The 22318-nt window shown below is 41.9% G+C and overlaps 4 protein-coding genes across 5 annotated transcripts in view; 3 read left to right on the plus strand and 1 right to left on the minus strand.

Moving 5' to 3' along the window:
* Positions 1–22318, plus strand: part of LOC121912524 (NACHT, LRR and PYD domains-containing protein 12-like) — a 203536-nt gene that overhangs the window by 127069 nt on the left and 54149 nt on the right. The gene's annotated exons all lie outside the window — the stretch shown is intronic.
* Positions 841–7189, plus strand: LOC121906677. The gene is made up of 2 exons (XM_042425667.1): positions 841–4580; positions 4738–7189. Exon 1 carries the CDS (start codon positions 3134–3136, stop codon positions 4571–4573), a length of 1440 nt encoding a protein of 479 aa, XP_042281601.1. The 5' UTR covers positions 841–3133; the 3' UTR covers positions 4574–4580; positions 4738–7189.
* dpy30 (dpy-30 histone methyltransferase complex regulatory subunit) lies at positions 10443–14427 on the plus strand. Its single transcript, XM_042425748.1, has 5 exons — positions 10443–10512; positions 12046–12086; positions 13597–13644; positions 13765–13907; positions 14249–14427. Exons 1-5 carry the CDS (start codon positions 10503–10505, stop codon positions 14319–14321), a joined length of 315 nt encoding a protein of 104 aa, XP_042281682.1. The 5' UTR covers positions 10443–10502; the 3' UTR covers positions 14322–14427.
* Positions 15341–21629, minus strand: psen2 (presenilin 2). 2 transcript variants are annotated; one of them, XM_042425688.1, is made up of 11 exons: positions 21530–21629; positions 20260–20415; positions 19928–20157; positions 19705–19846; positions 19201–19268; positions 18809–19029; positions 18508–18606; positions 17578–17643; positions 17332–17418; positions 17080–17195; positions 15341–16308 (listed from the first exon to the last, which is right to left on the minus strand). In XM_042425688.1, the coding sequence occupies exons 2-11, from the start codon at positions 20392–20394 to the stop codon at positions 16153–16155; spliced, it is 1320 nt and encodes a 439-aa protein (XP_042281622.1). In that variant the 5' UTR covers positions 20395–20415; positions 21530–21629; the 3' UTR covers positions 15341–16152. The 2 variants fall into 2 exon arrangements, with proteins under 2 accessions (XP_042281622.1, XP_042281614.1); XM_042425680.1 differs by having other exon boundaries at positions 19928–20160.

Here is a 22318-nt window from a genome sequence, read left to right on the forward strand (position 1 = left end):
TCTATTTGAATTATATTTTTAATAACTGTCATTGAAATGTGATCCATGTATTAGTTAAGTAGGTATGGTCATATGTATGTATATGTTTGGCGGCAGGGCCTTGAGGGGAACACTATAATAGACATATGGACATCATGGTCATCATGTGAACCGAGAGCTCTGTAAAGCTTTGTCTAGGTCTGTTAGAAGGAATCTGTAAACAACTAGAGGTGCCTCCCAGGGCATCAAGGCCGTCAATATATACTAGTGACTTTCCTTTGTGTTGTCAGAATTCTCCACGGAGACTCTGCGGACTCTCCGTGTCTACAACATATGTTTGGTTTGGATTAAAGAGACGCTTGACTTCAACCAACCTCAGTCTATTTGGTCATTTTTACCTATCATTTTGGTCCTTCGAGCCGGATTCCTGGAAGTGTTTCTCGGAGTAGAGTGCCTTTTCCTGCTACATTCAGAGATAAAGGCGCTTGCGGGCTGGAGAGGGTCGGGAGCCCCACGGATTCCTTTGTGAGGTGAGAAGTTGTCTCTTTAATCAACAATTGAGTTGTATAAAAGGCCTGAATTTGTAAGCCAAGCCTCAAGATATGTGGGAGAGAGTTTAGTGGTGATTTTAAACGGCTGTATAAGACTGGCAACCCTTGGGAGAGTGAAGGGAGAATAGATGTGTCTACCTAGGTTAGAAGTGTGAAGAGTGTCAACCTAAAAAGACATATATAAAATATAAAAAAAAAAAAAAAGGGGGGGAATAAGTAGTAGTCTTACATTAAAACAAAACAAAAAAACAACAAAAAACAAATAAAAAATAAAATTAAAACAAAAAAAAACTACAAAATTTTTCTTTTATATCAAACGTAGGTTGGGATCTTGGTATAGAAGGTTATTAACAGTGTCTCAGTGAAATAACCAGACAAGGGAAACCTTACGGTGTCAACAAAAGTCTACATTTCACTGATCGGACCAGTTGCTCAGGTGAATTCCATACAAACTGGTTGGCTGTTAAGGGAAGATAGTGAGATAAAGTCACTATAAACAAAACAAACAAACAAAAAAAAAAAAGGGTGAAGTATGGGTACAAATCAAAGCAAAACCCCGAAAAATGGGTTGACGGGGGATGCAAAATTTATGTACACGATGAATGAAGGGAGTGTGCAGTATCTTGACAAATGGAAGAAGAAATATAAGTTTAAAGGGGGACTGTATGCAGAGGACTGTAAAAAACTGTGTGAAGAAATAGCCAAGGCGTGCAAAGGGGATGAAAAACGAGAGAAAAAGGAAGGAAGGGCTGTTACAGGCATACTTGTGGCTAGAAAAGAAAAGGAGTGAGTGCAGAAGACGAAAGAAACTTTTGTCTATGGGCCAAGTAAAACGACAAGATGATGATGGAACTAATGCTGTGGCAAGCTCTGTGGTCTTGCACTCTGTTGTTGTTAAACAAGTACAGGACACCGCTCTGATCCCCGACCTCGCGTCATCCTCGCCTCCGACCGCACAGCGTACCAGGAAGGAGCTGCAGCTTGGGAACAGATAAGTCTCATTCCAGCTGCGGACACCTGGCGGAGCGGAGGTCGAGGCGGTGGACGGGGGCAGGAGAGGACCGTGGGGGCCGTGGGGGCCATGGAGGCCGTGGGGGCGGTCGTAGAGAGAAAAGAGAACATGATGACAGAGAGAAGGATGAGGAGCAGGACTTCTGACTAGCTTCCCCTGCAGAATCAGGTCATGCAATCACACACACACATACATCCAGAACAGAAAACAAAAACTGAAGATGCTGACTATGATTCTGAGGAAGTGGAGGGATCAGAGTTTGAATCTGTTGAAGTAATGTTAGCCGAGTGGGATGACAAACCTTTTGTGACTCTGCTGGTGAGGGGAGAGAAGTGTACCTTTTCGTGTGATTCAGGAGCTTGCAAAACTGTGTTGAAGAAAAAAGAGTTTCCTGACAGTAGTCGGTTGACAAAACAAGAACTATCAGTAGTGTCAGCTTCAGGACATCATGTGTCGGAGAGATTGACAGAAAAAACAAAACTAACTGATCCAGTAACTGGTTTTTCAGTAATGTTGAAAATGGTGGCCTCTGATTATTGCCCAGTCAATCTCCTAGGCTGAGATGGCATGGCAGCATTACAACTTGGAGTCACGCCAAGGGGTTGTGGTTTTCCGAAAAGCTCAGACTGATTGTATCTTTGTGATTGAAGATAAAAACAGGCCACGGTTTTGGTATAGCATTGACCCTGTTACAAAAGGCCCAGCAGCTATCACTGCCGAACTGAGGAGAGAAGCGGCGAGTATAACTAGGCCAGGTAATGAAGTTCAAGGGGAAGGTGACATGTGCGTGTTTACACACTCAAATTGTCGCCCCTAGGACGCACTGGACGGACGTCGGTGCGTTAGTGGAGTTGGGGGGAGAGGGCCTTAAAAGGTTGAGTGCAGCATGAGTCAGGGGGCTGAATTGGGTAACAGTGGGAGCAGCCACCACTCATTTGCAGCCCTCTTTGTGATCATTGCAGGAAAAAGTGTGTTTGCTGACAGAGGAGCAGGAAAAAGAGTTAGAAGAGTTACCTTCTGAACTGTGGAGTACAGGGAAAGATGGTGATATCGGGTTGTTACGTACTGCCACACCTGTTACCATTAAACCTAAAAGCTCTTATAGACCGTTTGTCAAACAATATCCGTTGAAGCCAGAAGCTGAGGAAGGTATTTCAGAAGTGATAGACAGTTTGATAAAACAAGGGGTTTTAGTTGATTGTCCTGACTCACTTCCGGGTGGCGGTTAGTAAATGATTTACAAGCTGTGAACCGAGCTGTAGTTCCACGAGCTCCAAACGTGCCAGACCCCTACACTCTTCTGAACAACATAAAACCCACTAATGTCTGGTACTCAGTGATTGATTTGACGAACGCATTTGTTACCATTCCTTTGAGCCCTGAGTCACAGTTTTGGTTTGCGTTTACGTTTAAACACAGACAATTGACGTATTCAAGACTTCCTCAAGGGTTTCAAGATAGCCCTACTATCTTTTCACAAGAAATTAAAAAATGTATTGATCGTTTTGAACCTCCTGAAGAGGAGTCTCAGATTTTGACTTATGTTGATGATATCCTTGTGACTTCTAGCTCTCAACAAAAGTGCAAAAACATGACCTTGGCCTTGTTGAGATATCTAGCTGCAGCTGGTGTTAAAGTCTCTAAATCTAAACTCCAGCTGTGGAGTCAGGAGGTGAAATATTTGGGCTACACGCTAACTCCTGAAGGCCGTGTGTTGGATGAACAGAGAAAAACAACTGTTCTGCAGTTACCACAGCCTACAACAAAGCGAGAGATGATATCTTTTCTTGGTACTTGCAACTTTTGCAGGTTATCGATTGCTAATTATGCCGAAATTGCACAACCATTACAGAATATGATTTATGGTAAAGCAATGGCTGCTTCAGATAAGGTAGTGTGGACTGAGGAGGGCGAGCAGGCTTTCACAAAGTTAAAGCAGTTGATAGCTTCTTCATCTGTACTTGCCTTACCTAACATGAAAAAGGATTTCATACAAACAGTGGATTGCAAAAATGGTTTTATGACATATGTCCTGTTACAGGAGTATGGGGATAAATTAAGACCTGTCGCTTTCTATTCCTCCAGACTTGACCCAGTAAGCAGAGCCCTGCCCGGATGCCTGCAGGCGGTGGTGGCAGCGGCTATGGCAGTGCAGACCTCAGCTGCTTTGGTTTTGTTTAGGCCACTGACTCTTAGAGTGCCACATGCTGTCTCTTTGCTATTGCTGGAGCACAAACATTCACACATGTCACCAGCAAGACACTTATCTTGCATAGCCACATTGTTAGGCCAGCCAAACTTGACCATTGAGAGATGTACGGCTTTGAATCCAGCTACGCTCCTTCCAACACCTGTAGAAGGGATTCCTCATGATTGTATGGCAATTACCGATGAATTAACCCTACCTCGCGCTGATTTGATTGACACGCCTTTACCTGATGCAGACATTGTGATGTTTGTAGATGGTTCTGCAAGCAAACATGTAGATGGGACTAACAGAGTTGGTTATGCTGTAGTTACACTGCATGAAGTCTTAGAGTCTGGAGCTTTGCCTTCTAATTTCTCTGCCCAAGCAGCAGAATTAGTTGCGTTGTCAGCGGCGTGCAGGTTAGGGAAAGATAAGAAGGTCACGATCTGGACAGACAGTCAGTATGCCTTTTCCACTTTGTTTACCTTTGCACAGCAGTGGAGGAACCGAGGAATGATAACATCCACAGGTCGGCCAGTAACACATAAGGATTTACTGTTGAAATTACTTGATGAAATACAGCTGCCTGCCAAGGTCGCTGTCTGCAAGTGTGTGGCACATACAAACAATACCGACAGTGTGTCTCGTGGGAACAGGAAGGCAGATGAAGCAGCAAAGAAAGCAGCTCGCGGGAGTGTTAGTCATTCTTTCTCTGTACAGATTGACAAAGCTCAAGTAACCACTGACTTTTTAATGGACATGCAACATAGCTCTCCTAAACAAGAAAAACAGTTTTGGAAGACTAAGGGAGTTAGTCAAGACGCAGATGGTCTTTACATCTGACCTGCAGGTAAACCAATTTTACCAAAGTCTCTCTTCTTGCTATGCAGCTATGACGAGCCATGGAGTCACTCATGTCTCGTCAGGGGGGATGGTGAGCTTAGTTGAACAAACGTATACGGCATATGGTTCTTCCCTACTATTCATCCTTATCTATCATTGCTCAGAGGTGCCCGGTCTATGGAAGATGATGTCATCAGCCACGCTCAGGATGTCTGGCTGAGAATGATCTCAGCAAGGAAATCACACTCCACCATGTACACACTTAACTTTTGGTATTCCTATGCCAAGTATGTTGCTGAATCCAAGAACCGCTCTAATTGCTATGTGTGCAGCCATATGCCGATTGCTACAAACAACCCCCATGTTGTCCCCAGACCTGTTAAAGACTTAAAGAGTTTGTTTCCTGATATCTTGGTTTCTAGTGTTGACTCAACAGTTTTAAATCAAACAGTTTTTAGGACAACTGGAAATGTGTTGCCACCCCTGCGGCCTTCCTCAGGTCGAAAGTTTTCTAGGTTTAAGATTCTCAGTGCCGGGAGTGAACCCTTGTTTGGGCCGGTCCATTTGAGACCCGAAATTAAATTTGATTGTTTTGCTCAAAAATTAGTTCTGTCTGAGTCCTCCTCCATCAGAGTAGGAAAGATCCCAAAACTTTTCTGCTCTACTATTTCGAGTCCTTGTACTTCGAACATTGGCAAAGCATCTCTAAATTATTCTCAGGTAGTGATGGGCAGTGCGTGTGCACCTTACTTCACCATGCCAGACGTCCTTGGGACATATCCACAGACTGATGTAATGTTTCTCTGTGGGTACTACATGTATGCTCAACTTCCTCCTGGCTGGGTGGGTCGCTGTGCGGCTGTGGAGCCGACTGATCAGTCCTTCATTGTTTCAGCTATGCCCCACCCTGGTGAACTTCCGGGTAAGCAGCGTATGAGGAGAGATGTAAGTCAGCCGCATGATCCTGTCTGGTGCTCTAATGTTCCAGAAGACCATAAGTTGTGGTCCACGGGTGGGTAAAGTGATGCTGAGGATGGAAACTATGAACTACAGGTTCTCTGGGTTCGTAAACACTACGCTGGCTATGTGGCAGGCTGAACGGGAGGAGTTGAGAGGCCTCAGGGCCGTTGCCCTTCAGAACCGCATTGTGCTAGATCAACTCACTGCAGCCACTGGAGGTGTGTGTGCTCTCGTAGGTGCCTCATGCTGCACGTACATCCCTGCTAATGATGATGAGGGAGGAGTCATTCAGCAGGCTATTGCTAATCTGACCTCATTGCGTGATGCTGTTGATCATGACTCAAAATTTGACAGGTCCTGGTTCATAACCGGTCCATGGTACGCTGTTTGTTTGAAATTATTGGCTCCAGTCACCCCATTTTTGATTCTGATCTTTGTAAGTGTTTGTTGCATCATTCCCATTATCAAGGCACTGGTAAAGAAGTCTGTAGCTGTGGTCATGCACCAGGAAGCAAGATATCAAGAACAACTTCTACTTTTGGATATGTGATGTAATGTTACAAAAGAAGGATTCTTTATGACATTAATATTGAAAATCGTGAGAAGTGATATTGACTGATTGTAACTTACTGATGTGATGTATTTTGATCATTTTCATCAATTATGTCTACATGTTTGGTTTGGATTAAAGAGACGCTTGACTTCAACCAACCTCAGTCTATTTGGTAATTTTTACCTATCAAAATGTTGAAATGTACTTAATTTTATACGGACTTCCTGATTAATATGCAGGTATTTAACAGTAAATTCTTCAGACATTTTACAGAGAAGGTCTTGGAATTTGGTACAAATTGTAAGAAAAAAACCCCAGAAAATAGTGTTAAGTTGGTTAATAGTTGGTAAGTTGTTCATTTGCAAAGGTTATTTTCAGTGTGTAGTTTTGTGTATCAAAGGATTTTTTAGTGTATTTCAGTAGAGGTAGCTGCTGCGTGTCTGTTCAATCTCAGGGCGTTTCTCTGAAAGCTTTCTGTAAACAGGAAATGTGCTCATTATAGTTTTTAAGATGATATGCTGGTATAATTTGACACACTGAAAACTGAGTATTTTCTGTCAGTTACAGAATGAAGAATCCTACTAATTAAGAGTTCTTGTAAATTAATAACTATGTTGAAAGTCCAAACACAATAAATCAGCACTTATTGACTAAACCAACTTTTATCTTTTTCTTGTAATTTGTACCAAATTGCACCACGACTCTGAAAAATGTCCTAAAAATGAAATGTTAAATATCTGCAAATTTACTTATAAGCATTACCAAAAAATGTCACTTTTAAAACCAAATCTGGTCCAATTTTAACACCTGAATGTTTTCTTCAGTCAGAGAGACTAATGACACACGAGATTAATGAGATTTATGTTCCTGTTACCGGAGGGTTTTTTCCAAAATAAAGTCTGTACAGATGCTGTGAAAACATTAACGTCTGATGAGTTCATGTGTTTCCTCTTCCTCTCCTGTAACTGTGTGTAGTGTGACGACCAGAATATTTATTAAAATAAATGTTGAATGTGGAGTTTAGTTCACATGTTACTCTGAACACGGAGACTCGTTGTTGGTGCTGTTAATGTTTTAATATTATGTGTTTAAATTATATTTAAATGTATAAATATAAAAGTGTTTAAAGAAAAATGAGACGCAGAACTCTGATGTTGAACTTTTGCAATCTAATAATTTTACTAAAACAACTTTTTTTTGTGTGAAATTGTACATTAATTTCATCTAAATGTTTTCATGTGTGATTTATTATTTTTGTGTATTAAAAATAAAAAAAGGAAACAATCAGAATCTGTTTATTATGCAGCAGATAAAGAAAGTGTCCCACAAACAACAAAATAGAACAAAAGTATTATTATTATTATTATTATTATTATTATTATTATTATTAAATAAACAAAGCTATATTAAAATTAAATGAAACATTTAAAATCAAACATACATGTCTGAATAAATATGGGTGTTTTTCATTATTAAAAATAAAAAGATAGATATTAAAGATATATTATTTAGATGTATCAGATTAATTAGATTAAATAGTTCGAATCTACGCGTTTTAATTGTCGTTCTTTTATTTTGACGTCGACCCTAAACAGGAAGCATGCTGAGGCTGAGCCTCCCGAAGCTCAGGGATGACAGTTATGTTTCATATGCAGAAGAATAATCATGTAGCTGTGTGGAGAATTAGAGAGGAGGAAGCTGCAGTGGCAGACAAGTTCCTATTAGGATCAAAGATGTTCTCCTGAATAAGTTTATATACACACAGGAACAGCTGGAAGTCAACAGGTAGGCAGCAGCCCAGAGCAAGGACGAGTCAGATGAGCAGTATATGTTTATGGATAATGAAGTTCTTAATGATGTTTGATGTCCTGCAGTGCCAGGAGTGAATTATAGAAAAGTAGAGAGATCAGCACTGAGCTTGAATGTGTGGTTGATAAAGTGAGGTCATCACAGGGAAAGATCTCTGTAGTGCAACCTGGACGACAGCAGGAGGAAGAGACGCGGGAGGGAGAAAGTTGAGCTGTGCTGGAGGATTTTCAAGGCAAACACATACTTATTGTATTAAATGATGGCAGGCAAGGCAAGTTAATTTGTGTAGCACATTTCAACAACAAGGCAGTTCAAAGTGCTTCACATAGAGCATAAAAGACGATTCAAAAGTGTTAAATTTGGAATTAAAAAGAAGCTAAAAAGGGAATAAGACATAAAACAAGAGAGTAAAAGTTACAGTGCAGTGTAAAATATTAACCCTTAATGTGGTTTAATGAAAGGCGGCAAACAGAAAAGTCTTCAGCTGTGATTTAAAAGAACTGAGAGTCGCAGCAGACCTACAGTTTTCTGGGAGTTTGTCCAGATATGTGGAGCATAAAAACTGAACGCTGCTTCTCCAGGTTTAGTTTGGACTCTGGGGGACAGACAGGTTCCAAGTCAGCCGGGCAGCAAAATCATAACTGGTAGGATGTGACTGGGGGAGCATTAATGATGATATACAGAGCAATCATAAGATCTGTACTTAATTATGGGACAGCAGCTTCCACTGTTCCAAAGAAGCTGGATGTGTTGCAGGCTGAAGCACTTAGAATAAGTGGTCATCTGCCAAGTGTTCAGAACTTCAGGGAAGGAAAAGTAAGGAGGGGGAATCTAGTAAGTTCCATGGGTGACAGAGCCTGGCAGTGTGCTGGACACCTGACCCTCCCATATTACACCAAATCAAGGTGAAGGATGCAGTTGGATCCAGATTTACACTGATGGCTCCAAGAATCTGAGCACTGGAAAAGCTGCAACAGAAATGAGAATTACGCAATTACAGATACAACATGGAAAACAGATGTCAGCTCACATGGAAGTACAGTGGAATGAAAAAACTGATTAGGCAGCAAAAAGAGCCGTCAGCAGGAAGGAATTAGATCTGGAAGTACTGTATGAAACAGTTGAGTGTAAGAGCTTCATGCAAGGAATAGCAAAGTTCAATCAATCAATCAATCAATCAATTTTTATTTATATAGCGCCATATCACAACAGAAGTCATCTCAAGGCACTTTTCACATAGAGACCGTACTCTTTAATTTACAGAGACCCAACAATTCCCCCATGAGCAGCACTTGGCGACAGCGGTAAGGAAAAACTCCCCTTTAATGGGTAGAAACCTCAAGCAGAACCCGGCTCTTGGTGGGCGGCCATCTGCTTTGACCGGTTGGGTTGAGAGAGAGAAAGAGAGAGGGAAAGGGGGAGGGGGGACAGAAGAAAAACAATCAGAATAACAACAACAAGCACAAGCATCAACAGCCAGGGAAGGATGCCATCAGGACTGTGAAGGACCGCGAAGGTTCGGCCCGGGACTCAGGTTTTTCCTGTGAGATGAGAAAGCACAAAAAAAACTCCGGGGAAGAAGCAAAGTTAGTGACATGCATTGATGTTACATGAATGCATACAGATGGAGAGGAGGAGGAGGAGAGAGGAGCTCAGTGCATCATGGGAAGTCCCCCAGCAGTCTAGGCCTATAGCAGCATAACTAAGGGCTGATCCAAGGTGAGCCTGGTCGGCCCTAACTATAAGCTTTATCAAAAAGGAAAGTTTTAAGCCTACTCTTAAACATAGAGAGGGTGTCTGCACCCCGGACTGAATCTGGAAGATGGTTCCATAGAAGTTATGGCAAAAAGAATGGGAGGATTTATTTTACAGTACAGAACACAAGAATGGGCAGCAGGGACAGTGTAGCGCAAAATTACTTTCGGTCAGTCATCTCTTTCAGTAAAATGGATACATCTTTTGAATGCCCTACCAACAGAAATACAAATACAAACTGATCTGAAAAACATTTAATGAAAAAGGTGAAACATCGGCTGAAACAAAACCAAACCTGCGATCATTGATCTGTGTCCATGTGCACATACAGATAAACATACATGCACTGATACAGATTATGAATGTATGTACACGGACACACACGAAGATGAATGTTATGCACATAAATACATCATTGCCATGAATTAGGGAACATGTGTAAATGATTGTTATGTGATGTAAATACTGTGACTATTTATTATGAGCTTTATTTAATTAATGTACTTCTGGTAGTGATGTGTTATGACTATTTTGAGTAGAAAAGCCTATAAATAAAAGTCTATAAATCCCATATGCAACACATCTGTTTCATGTTATTTTAACCTGTTACAATGTTTTTTTGCATCGTCCCTGATAAATAAACACAATTTCCTCCATCGCGCTGGACTGTACATGATTTAACTCATTTAATGCAGTTCTACTGTGGAGGGCAGCAACACGCCTCTGCTGCGTCTGGTCTGCCGCAAATATTACCAGAAGAAGAAGAACCGGAAGCATGCGCAGCGTTACGTACCGTTAAAACAGAATCGACGTCCGTACGTCAGACATCCTGCGTAAATATCCACAACAAACATGGCGGACGGTAAGTTAATTGTTGACCATTGATCGCGTTTTTCACAGTTTTTTGTTGTATTTTGTTTCCTTGCTGCGTGTTTGCAGGTTGGTTTGGAGCTTTTAGGAACCTCGTTAACCCACAGAGGTCAGTTTGAGCCGTAAATCCGGTTTGTTAAGCGGCTACAGAGCGTTAATATGATGCTAAGCTAACAAGCTAACCGCTTACAGCAGCGCGACAGACGAGATTTTAGGAAATGTAACGTTTTTAATTTCAAACAGAATAAACGAGTTAATGTTTCTGTAGAATCACCGAGAGACTTAAATAAAAAAAGAATATTTGTTTTATTAACACTTTGTGTTCGGGGCGCACAAATAAACTGATAAATAAACTTATTGATCAGAGAAGATTGAGCTGGAAGAAGCAGGCATCTTATCAGGTATTTTATTATATTTTGTAGCTGTAATATTTCTCCTCAGTGACGTTTATTAATTGAACAGAGCTCGGCTATCTCTCAAAGTGTCTGTAAACCAAACTCTGTTCATAAATTTGTTTCTTTAGAGATTTCTTCCGTATCAATGTGTATAAAACTGAACTAAAGGTTTGTCAGATGTCCGCGTGATCTGTTGGTGAAACACTGAACAACATGATATTTCATTTCAGTTAAATCTTCAGCTCCATAAACAGTCTCTTTTATACCAAAACTGCTCATTAATCAGCCAGTTTACAGCCTGTTTGGTTCATCCAGATTCTGTAAGACGCAGTCAGTATAATAAACACAGAGACATCACATCAGCTCAGAGTACTGACGGCTCTGTGGATGAAGGACGTTATGGCGCCTCCAACTGTCTGAGTAGAGGACGGCAGCTCTCTACTCTTCAGTTGAATCAGGAACTTCTTCTTCTTCTTCTTCTTCTTCTTCTTCTTCTTCTTCTTCTTCTTCTCACTTCTACAGTTGAAGTTGCTGTGAGCATTTCTTTAAAATCTACTCAGTTCACCTGGAAGACGAGAACTATTTTCCGAGATATTTAAAGTTTACTTTCAGACACTGAAACTGGTGCCGTTTTTCAGATCTCGTTTTGTACAGATAAATAATTAATTTGTCTTTGCCACAGTTATTTCTAGCTGATGTTTGGAGAGTCTTAATGTGGTTAGTTAAAACTATTCCCAAATCAGCTGTCAACTACTTGAGTGATCAATAATTGATGATGACCAATTTCACCTTTCTGCACTTAGTTCAAAAAACAGAAGTGACAGTCTACAAAACAGTCTAAACTTAAAGTCCATGTCGTAGCTTTTCTGGACCTTTCGATCACATCACCAGATCTTCTTCAGCAGATGGAAGTTACCTAGTTTTCATGAAGAATGTAAATTTCCATTTTTTGAGCTCTTAAACAACTATTCATCTTTGTTTCTTTCTGAGTTACAAGAAGCAAAGTTTATCTTTTAAAAGTTAATTCTTGACCTTTGAAATGTTCTGTCGCTGTTCTGGTCTTCATACTTTACTAAAAACAATGTGAAACCAGCAGGAATAAAACTCTAAATGCACCGTCTGTCTTCCAGATCACACAGATGCAGACCAGTCGATGGAGGGACACACTCCTGTAAGTATAACACTGCACTGTCATTAAAGGGCTAATATTTAAATACAAACTGTTAGCCTAGCTTAGCATAAATACAGTAAGCAGAGGGAAACTGTTAGCCTAGCTTAGCATAAAGACTGGAAGCAGGGGGAAACTGTTAGCCTAGCTTAGCATAAAGACTGGAAGCAGGGGGAAACTGTTAGCCTAGCTTAGTATAAAGACTGTAAGCAGAGGGAAACTGTTAGCCTAGCTTAGCATAAAGACTGTAAGCAGAGGGAAACTGTTAGCCTTGCTTAGCATAAAGACTAAGCAGAGGGAAACTGCTAGCCTAGCTTAGCATAAAGACTGGAAGCAGAGGGAAACTGTTACCCTAGCTTAGCATAAAGACTGGAAGCAGAGGGAAACTGTTAGCCTAGCTTAGCATAAAGACTGTAAGCAGGGGGAAACTGTTAGCCTAGCTTAGCATAAAGACTGGAAGCAGAGGGAAACTGCTAGCCTAGCTTAGCATAAAGACTGGAAGCAGGGGGAAACTGTTAGCCTAGCTTAGCATAAAGACTGGAAGCAGAGGGAAACTGTTAGCCTAGCTTAGCTTAAAGACTGGAAGCAGAGGGAAACTGTTAGCCTAGCTTAGCATAAAGACTGGAAGCAGAGGGAAACTGTTAGCCTAGCTTAGCATAAAGACTGGAAGCAGAGGGAAACTGTTAGCCTAGCTTAGCATAAAGACTGGAAGCAGGGGGAAACTGTTAGCCTAGCTTAGCATAAAGACTGGAAGCAGAGGGAAACTGTTAGCCTAGCTTAGCTTAAAGACTGGAAGCAGAGGGAAACTGTTAGCCTAGCTTAGCATAAAGACTGGAAGCAGAGGGAAACTGTTAGCCTAGCTTAGCATAAAGACTGGAAGCAGAGGGAAACTGTTAGCCTAGCTTAGCATAAAGACTGGAAGCAGAGGGAAACTGTTAGCCTAGCTTAGCATAAAGACTGGAAGCAGAGGGAAACTGTTAGCCTAGCTTAGCATAAAGACTGGAAGCAGAGGGAAACTGTTAGCCTGTTAGTTGGTCATTTCAGCCGTATTTTAAACAATCAAGTCAAATATTTGTTGCTTCCAGCTTATCGATGGTGTTTTTCTTCCAGTAAACTGAAACTCTTCATGTTTTGGACGCATAAAACAAAACATTTAATGAAAAAGCTTTGAGCTCTCAGACACTGGTGAACATTTTTCACTGTTTTCTGATGTTTCTCAGTTAGAGCTGCAACTAACCATTACTTTCATTATGGATTCATCTGCAGATTATTGTTTTGATTAAACGTTTGATTTGTTAATGTCAGTAAAAATTGAAAAATTATTATGTTGTTTTCTTATGTCTTGTTTTGTCCGACCAACAGTCCAAAATCCCAAAATATTCAGTTTACTGTCAGTAAAAGCATCAAATCATCACATTTTAGAAGCTGAAACAGCAAATTTATGGCGTTTAATTTAATTGCAGCTTTACTCTGTAACGATCGTTCTGTGTTGTGAACATGAATCTTCCTGCAGGTGTCTGAAAACCCTCACGGAGAGTACGGCCTGACAGACAACATCCAGGTAACACACACACACACACACACACACACACACACACACACACACACACACACACACACACAGTCACAAACACTCTGTAAACTCAGACTCCCAGCATGCTCTGCTGCTGCTGCTCCTCAGAGGACGGTGGAGAACGAGAAGGCGGGTGCAGAGAAGATCTCCAAGCAGAAGGTGGACCTGCAGGCGCTGCCGACCCGGGCCTACCTGGACCAGACGGTGGTCCCGATCCTGCTGCAGGGTCTGTCGGTTCTCGCCAAGGAGAGGTAGAGCCGCAACTATCGATTATCTTCATTATTGATTCCTCTGCTGATTATTTTCACTCTGACACCAGTAACGACATCTTGGTATTTTTATCCTAAAACTTTTCTCTGTGAGGTTTGTTTGTTCAAGTCGGATTCACTGTAGGGGTCCAGCATTCAGACCTGGACCAGTTTTTCCTTTAATTTATGACCCGTTTATATGTTGTGTATAATATGTATAAACTACTGTTCCTACTGTGAGTTTCCCTCCGGATATCTGACTGTCTCTGCTGTTTCCTTCGTCTTTCTGCTGCAGTTTGTTGATCAGATGTTGTTTTTTTTTTTTTTTTTGTTTTTCCTTTCAGACCTCCGAACCCCATCGAGTATCTGGCAGCGTTCCTGCTGAAGAACAAATCCCAGTTCGACGAGAGAAATTAAAACGCTGCATTAGAATCATTTCATACAGTAGAAACTTGTTTGTTAATGAACTGCGACACTGTTTTTTTTTTAATAATCCAGAATAAACATGTTGACATGAAAAGAACCGTCTCTGTTTTAGATTCTTTTTCTCTCAGAGAGGCGGACGTTCAGATGAACATCAGCACAGAGCGTGTGGTTAGCTTAGCTTAGCATAAAGACTGGAAGCGAAGGGAAACTGCTAGCCTAGCTTAGCATGAAGACTGTAAGCAGGGGGAAACTGTTAGCCTAGCTTAGCATAAAGACTGTAAGCGAAGGGAAACTGCTAGCCTAGCTTAGCATAAAGACTGGAAGCAGGGGGAAACTGTTAGCCTAGCTTAGCATAAAGACTGGAAGCGAAGGGAAACTGCTAGCCTAGCTTAGCATAAAGACTGTAAGCGGGGGAAACTGTTAGCTTAGCTTAGCATAAAGACTGGAAGCGAAGGGAAACTGCTAGCTTAGCTTAGCATAAAGACTGGAAGCGAAGGGAAACTGCTAGCCTAGCTTAGCATAAAGACTGTAAGCAGGGGGAAACTGTTAGCTTAGCTTAGCATAAAGACTGGAAGCGAAGGGAAACTGCTAGCCTAGCTTAGCATAAAGACGAAGCAGGGGGAAACTGTTAGCTTAGCTTAGCATAAAGACTGGAAGCGAAGGGAAACTGCTAGCCTAGCTTAGCATAAAGACTGGAAGCAGGGGGAAACTGTTAGCTTAGCTTAGCATAAAGACTGGAAGCGAAGGGAAACTGCTAGCCTGGCTCCATCCAAAGCTTAGAAATAAATCTTCAAACATACAAAACAAGTTTTTAATAGAATTTTAATTTCTTCAGCTCATTACATAAGTTTTACTTTAGTGCACAGTACAATGAAATAAAACAATCTCTTCGACATGTACTCAGTTACAAAATCAAACACTACGCCTGAATCTACAAAATATATATATAAAGACCCCCCCCCCCCCCACTCCTGTCAGACAGTGTTTTAAATAAAGTTTATTGTTTGAATGCTGCAGAGGATGGAGAGGAACTGTTTGGGAAAGTAGCGTAGCTTAGCACAAAGAGTGGAAGCGGGGGGGGGGGGACTAGCGTCATCAAAAGATCCGACAGGTCTGATTTACATGATGTGTGTTGAACAGGAGCAGAAATAAAAGACTTTGAGGTTTTAGCAGCAGCTCAATGAAAGAAAACGGTAAAGTTCAGCATCCACATGGACACACTGAAGCTGATTACCTGTTATGTTTGTATTTATGTTTTAAATCAGGAAAGTTTACATGTGAACTGAATGTGTTGAAGGGAGTTCTGCAACACTTGTATCCCCTGAATGTGTTCATGGACAAAATCCACCTTAAAAACAATAAAAACACACAAAAAGCAAGTTTCATTTGTCTATTAAAAGATCAAATTGTTTCTTGGTTTAAATGTTAATTGTTGTTCCACTGAGGCGACGCTGATGTCACTGATTTTGTAAAACATTAAATCTTTTCATTTTAATGTCGAGGATTAAAAACAGGAATGTTTGGGGGCCATGTTTGTTTTGATTGACGGCAGAATTTAAGGCGGATCTTTCCTTTAAACCACCTGCTGGCAGGTGAGGTGATGTTTGTACCTGAAACACACCTGAGCACAAACACCCAGGTAACCAGCTGACACCCACGCCAGCTTCCTCTGTCTGCATGACGTCTTTTACAGACCAGGTAGAAGTCGGGCGCAGGAAGTAGTCTTTGTGCGTGACTTCAACAGAAGGCGTCCTGCGGGTGACGAAGGTAAAAATGAGGAGGACAAGGTGCAGGAGGCAGGCGAGGTGGGCGGGGCTTTGTCTCAGATGTAAAACTGGTGAGCAGCCAGGTTGTCCATGAAGGGCTGAACCAGGAAGTCTGTGGAGAAGTAGAAGACGAGGCCGAAGGTGATGGAGATCGGCAGCGCCGGCAGAGCTTTCTTAAAGATGGCGAGCAGCAGCAGAGTCAGGCACAGACCCTGAAACAGCACAGGTACAGGACAGGTGTGATACACGTAGAGGACAGGTGTGATAGAGGTGGAGGACAGGTGTGATACAGGTAAAGGACAGGTGTGATACAGGTGGAGGACAGGTGTGATACAGGTACAGGACAGGTGTGATACAGATGTGATACAGGTAGAGGACAGGTGTGATAGAGGTGGAGGACAGGTGTGATACAGGTAAAGGACAGGTGTGATACAGGTGGAGGACAGGTGTGATACAGGTAAAGGACAGGTGTGATACAGGTAAAGGACAGGTGTGATACAGGTAGAGGACAGGTGTGATACAGGTAAAGGACAGGTGTGATACAGGTGTGATACAGGTGTGATACAGGTGTGATACAGGTACAGGTACTTTCAGTACTGACAGAGAGATGCTGGTTAGGGAGTTGCTGTGGATTAAAGTCCTGGTCCTGGTCTAGATTTTAAGGCATTTGCTGTAGATTTTTAGGTTGTGATGTAGATTGCAGGAAGTTTCTTTGGAATCTGAGGAGTCTGGTGTAGATTTTGTGGAATTGCTGTTTAGATTTTAGGAATTTTCTTCATAATTTGGTGAACTGCTGATGTGGATTTACATCCATGTAGATTTTTGGGAGTTTGTGTCAATTTAGGAAACCATATTTGGGAAAACTGGTGTAGATTTCAGGAAGTTTCATCATGGTGTTTTGGGGAGCTGCTGATGAAGATGTTAAGTGGTGGCGGATTATCGGGAGCAGCTCTGACACAACTTCACCTAAAACTACAACTTACGATAAGAATGGCGACGAAGCAGGCGAGCGTCGTGTTCCAGTCGCCGCCGGTCGCTGCAGCTTTTCCAACCAGAACGCTGTAGAAGATGAAATCCCCAAGGCCCAGCTTGACTCCGCCTACACGCCAAAACACACCAAAACACACCAAAACACACTTCCTGAGTCGTGTTTACATCCAAAAACAACATAAACATCATCATCATCATCATCATCAAAACACGTGAAGCGCAGCCGTCAGCTGATTGAAACTCACGGTCCTCCTCCAGCTCCTCTTCTGGAAACGACTGCGGCCGTCGGCTCTCGGGCTCCGCCCCCCTGCCGCTGTGCTCCGCCTCCTCGTCTGAAAAACAAAATGGCGTCAACACGAAAATAAACATCTGAACATTTTACAAAGAGGCAGATAAATATAGTAAAGTTTAATTACTTAATTCAGCATCAATGATTTTTAACATGAATGCAAACTTAATTAATTTATTTAATCAGTTTATTTATGTCGGACCTGTTTCGTGTCCTGACTGCTGTCCGTCCGTCGGGCTCGCCATTCCCACCGTCCACATCATGGCAGCTGAACACAAACAATAATAAAACAAACATCACGTGTTGAAAACGTTACTATTTCATGTTTTAAATGTTTTTCCGGGTTTAACAAATTCTTAAATTTGTTCAATTTTTAATAATTTATCTTATAAAATCGTTGCGAAACTTGACAACGTTGCGAAACTAAAGTCTCGTCCAGTCAGAATCATCTGTGGTTTGTTTTGATTCATCTGCTGAAGGAGGAGCAGGATTTATGACATCACAACTAGTCTGGAGCCAATCGTGGTCCAGTATGTAATGTACACAGTGTGATGTCAGAGGAAACATCTGGTGTCCAGTGGGGGAAAACTATAGAAAGCATCAATATTTACAGATTCTGGATGGATGGAGGACGGTTAACAGATGTCTAACTGTATGAACGATCTGAAGATAATTGTACTTATCGAAACATTACAGGTGTTTATCATCATTTCTATCAATAACATTGTGCTCACAAAGACAATAAACCAGATCTGGAAACATGGTGACATCACAGTGACATCACAGTGACATCACAGTGACATCACCATCAGGTCAGTCGTAGATATGGAAGAGAAAATGAACATTTCATTTCATTATTATAGATTATATATTATTATTATAGATCAGAAATCAGCTCCACCTTCATACATTAACATTATAAACATGCTGCTCACACATGTACACATCAATTAATCAGTTTTAATACTCAAATAATACATATACAGGTTTGATTAATACAACCATCTAAATGGAGCCATTCTGAATGATGTATACTTTTACTTTAATACTTTTAACTACATTTTGCTGCCAGTACTTGTGTACTTTTACTTGTGACGGAGTATTTTAACATTGTGGTTCTGCTGATACTCACAGGAGTAGATGAGGGCGGGGAAGATGGGCTCATTGCGTTCCTGAGCCGTCTCCACCAACATCCTGAGAGGACCTTTAGGAGACAGGACGGCCACCAGGTCTGCAACGACACCACAAACAACCAGAGCAAAGCATGATGGGAAGGCTGAGATACAGGACGGACACATTTAACTACGGTTACAGACTGGATACAGGACTTTTTATGGTGGTAAATGGAAACTGGGGACCTCTGGAGTTCAACAGGGATCTGTACTGGGCCCTGTACTCTTTGTTGAACCCTGCAGCCGACGGCGTCGACTCACCGTAGACAGAGATGGCTCCCAGGATGACCCAGGCCGACCACTCGGGCAGGTACTTGATGAAGACGAGGGCCATGAGCGCGCTGATGAGGATCAGGTAGGCCTGCTGTAGCTGCAGGGGGCCCTTCCAGTGGATGCAGACCATCCCCACCGCCCCGAAGTTCCAGATGATCACGCCCACAGTCGGGTAGTCCACCGCCAGGTTGTACGTCTTAAACACTTCACTGGGACACAGAAGAAGAGCGCCATGATGCACCTGAACTGTCAACTTTCAAAAAACTGAACTTTCATACTTCAGCTTCAACAGGATGTTATTTACTATTTTCCGTGGACGTGGTGTAAATAAAGTTTTTACATCAAATAAAACAGCGACAGACGCCGAGAGCTGAACTCACCCGAGATACATGAAGCTGAACCAGAAGAGCAGCATGAGGGAGGACAGGATGAGCCAGCCGTGGATGAACTGAACACAAACACATTAAACCAACATCACAGGAGACAAGAGACAAGAGACGGCGCCCTCTATCAGCAGCATGTAAACATGTCTAAACTATATTTACTCCATGTTGTGGACTCATTTCCCCCAAATATTCACATTTGTATGACAGTTTTCTTCTACTTTAAAGGATTTTCTTTCTCAAATTTACTTTGATTCAGTTTGTAAAGCAATAAAACTGTAAAACAGTTCACTTCCTGTCTTCATCTTCATAGCAACGGCAGCTGAGACTCATGGGCAGTCTCTCCAGGAAACTGTGATTTTGGACTAATTGATGCATTTCTTGTTGTGGTAACGTTACGTCAGAGCAGCGTGCATGAAGCGACTACATACTTACACACATGACTCTTCATTAGTAGTAGTTCAAAAACAAAAATCATTTGTGTGAGGAGGCGGCGCTGACCTTGTAGCAGCGGTACTTGTAGAGAACGACCAGGAAGATGGTCATGACCACGATGACGCTGATCATGATGATGGTGTTGAGGACGGAGTTGAGGAGCCGGCGGCCGACAGACGCGGTGTTCTCGGTGAACGGCGTGTAAATTCTGCGGGGGACAAAAACATCAGCATTAGCGGCAAAGCGGAGGACGAGAGATGGTGAGGCGGCGGGCTGAACGTGGACCTACAGCTGCTGGTCCGTCTTCTCGGTGTAGAAGCTGACCGACTTGATGGTGGCGACCACCACCGCCATGCAGAGGGTGACGGGGATGAACAGCATGATGACGTGTTTGGCCCCGTACTTCAGAGTCAGCTCTTCCTCGTCTGCGTCCACCTCCTGGTCCGAGCCGCCGCCGCCACCGCCGCCGCCGCTGCTGTCGCCGTCCACAGCAGCCGGAGCCGCCCTCCTGGTCGGTCCCTGCTGGACCAACAGAGAAAGTCAAAAACAGGGAATAGACCTTGAGAACGTCTGTTAAACTTGAACTCATTTGTAAAGATTAAAAGGTAAAAGGATCTTTACCCTTTTGGACGGGGTGTCGTTGGCGTTTTCGGGGTCGGCATTTTGTCTGTAGGACGGCACCACCGGATTCTCAGACTGAACCAACGCTGTCCTCTCGGTGTAGAAGTCGTCATCGGTGTCCGAGGCGTTGTCCATGGCTGCTGCACACGGCGTCGACTGCAAATAACCAGCAGAGCTGTTAAGACTCCCAGCGAGCAGCAGACGGGTGACATTAAAGGAAAAACTGGTCCAGGTCTGAGTGCTGGACCCCTACAGTGAGGGGCTGCTAATCAATACAAAGTAGTTGTGAGTGATCAGCTTTATCCTGTGATGAAACATGTCTATCCTGATGGGAGTGGTCTCTTCTAGGATGACAATGAATGGTTTTATGGGTATTAAATGTTATGACCTTCACAGTCGCCAGATCTCAACCCAGCTGACGTGTTAGACAGCGCTCTGCACCATCATCATCATCATCACAACACCACATGAGGAAGATCTTTATGAACAATGATGAAGAGTTAACGATAACAAGGCTGGTTTCTCTACATCCAGACAGGAGACCGGTAGGAGGAAGCTTCCTGAAGCTGACCAATCAGAACAGAGTGGGCTCATCGGGAGGCGGGGCCTTAAAGAGACAGGAACTAAAACGGCCTGTTTCAGACAGAGGCTGAACTGAGGGGCTGCATAAAGGACCAGTAGAAGATAAATAAGGAGTTTTTAACTGGAAATCATGCAAAAATATTCCAGTAGAGCCCCAGAGGTTAGCAACACTGAGTTAGCCTGACCTGAAGATGCTAAACAGAGAAACTTTCCAGAGTTTTTCGGAATTTAGCAGAATGAAAAACGCCTTCAGGCCCCAAAAATGACTGAATCCACTCCAGCAGAGACTCTGAACCTTCATCAATAAAATCCTTATAAACCCTTAAAAACTCTTGATATCAACTTTCACTTTTCAAATGGATTCTTTTCTTCTGATTTGATGGAGACGTTAATGACACTGATCACATAACGTGACGTCATTATTTTTCATCGGAAATCTGGAAAAATTCGTGTGATTAAGTGTAAAAAAATCAAAGATGTGACATTTAAATCAAACCAACTCTCACTGAAACTGAAAACTGAATCATTCATAAAGTGTCTCGGTGTTTAATCATCTGACTGATGTTTGATCTTCAGAAGTTTTGTTTCTGTCTGATAAACTCTAAAAGAAAATAAATGTGAATCCGACTAAAAGACGTTTAAAACGAACTGTTAGCTTCAGATAAACACATTAAAATGAACGTTTTACCTTAATTTAAGACGCAGAAAACAGAAAAAAAAATGAGCAGCTCTCAAAGTAAACACCGACGGACAACCCGGAAGACAGCAATCAGCTGACCAACCCTCCACGTGACCACCGAAAACGTCACGACATCACGTGGTGTCCCTGCGCTTATTCGTTTTATGTCACATATAGATTAAAAATGTAAAAAGAAACATAGATATTTACATGTATAAACCCTGTGAAAAATAAATGAACCCATAAACAAATTAAACAACATAATGTTTAGTTATTTACATTTATTCTGCATGAAAGAAACAAATTAGACTTTTATGAATCACATATTTTGATGTGACTAACTAGAACTAACTAATGAATACAGTAAATACACAATACTGTAGTCTCCCTTATTAGATTTTATTGCGTTTTGTTTGTTTATTTATTCAGTTTCATCTGTCTGTGTGTCGTTTGTATTAATTTCTAAAGTTCATGAGATAATATTAATGTATTGTGTTCGTTTTGTTGTTAACATCCTGAAACTATTTTCATTGTTACTATAATAAAACACTGACAAGAAGTTTATTAACGTTACATTCATGGCTGATTATCTTGACTGTGAACTGTTTGAGTTTTTAAGATTATCTTATAATTATCTGAGTTAAGTTTCATATCCATGAGTGTAAGTTTGCATCTTAGTTTTTCATGAAGAATGTGACAGTTTACAGACATCAGATCTGCACTAATAAGAAGGCTGTAAAACCTGTTAATGAGTGGTTCAATGTCTTTATTTAACTATTCAGTTGTTTTATATATTCA

Source organism: Thunnus maccoyii, chromosome 2 (assembly GCF_910596095.1).
Source record: "Thunnus maccoyii chromosome 2, fThuMac1.1, whole genome shotgun sequence".
Taxonomy (NCBI): domain Eukaryota; kingdom Metazoa; phylum Chordata; class Actinopteri; order Scombriformes; family Scombridae; genus Thunnus; species Thunnus maccoyii.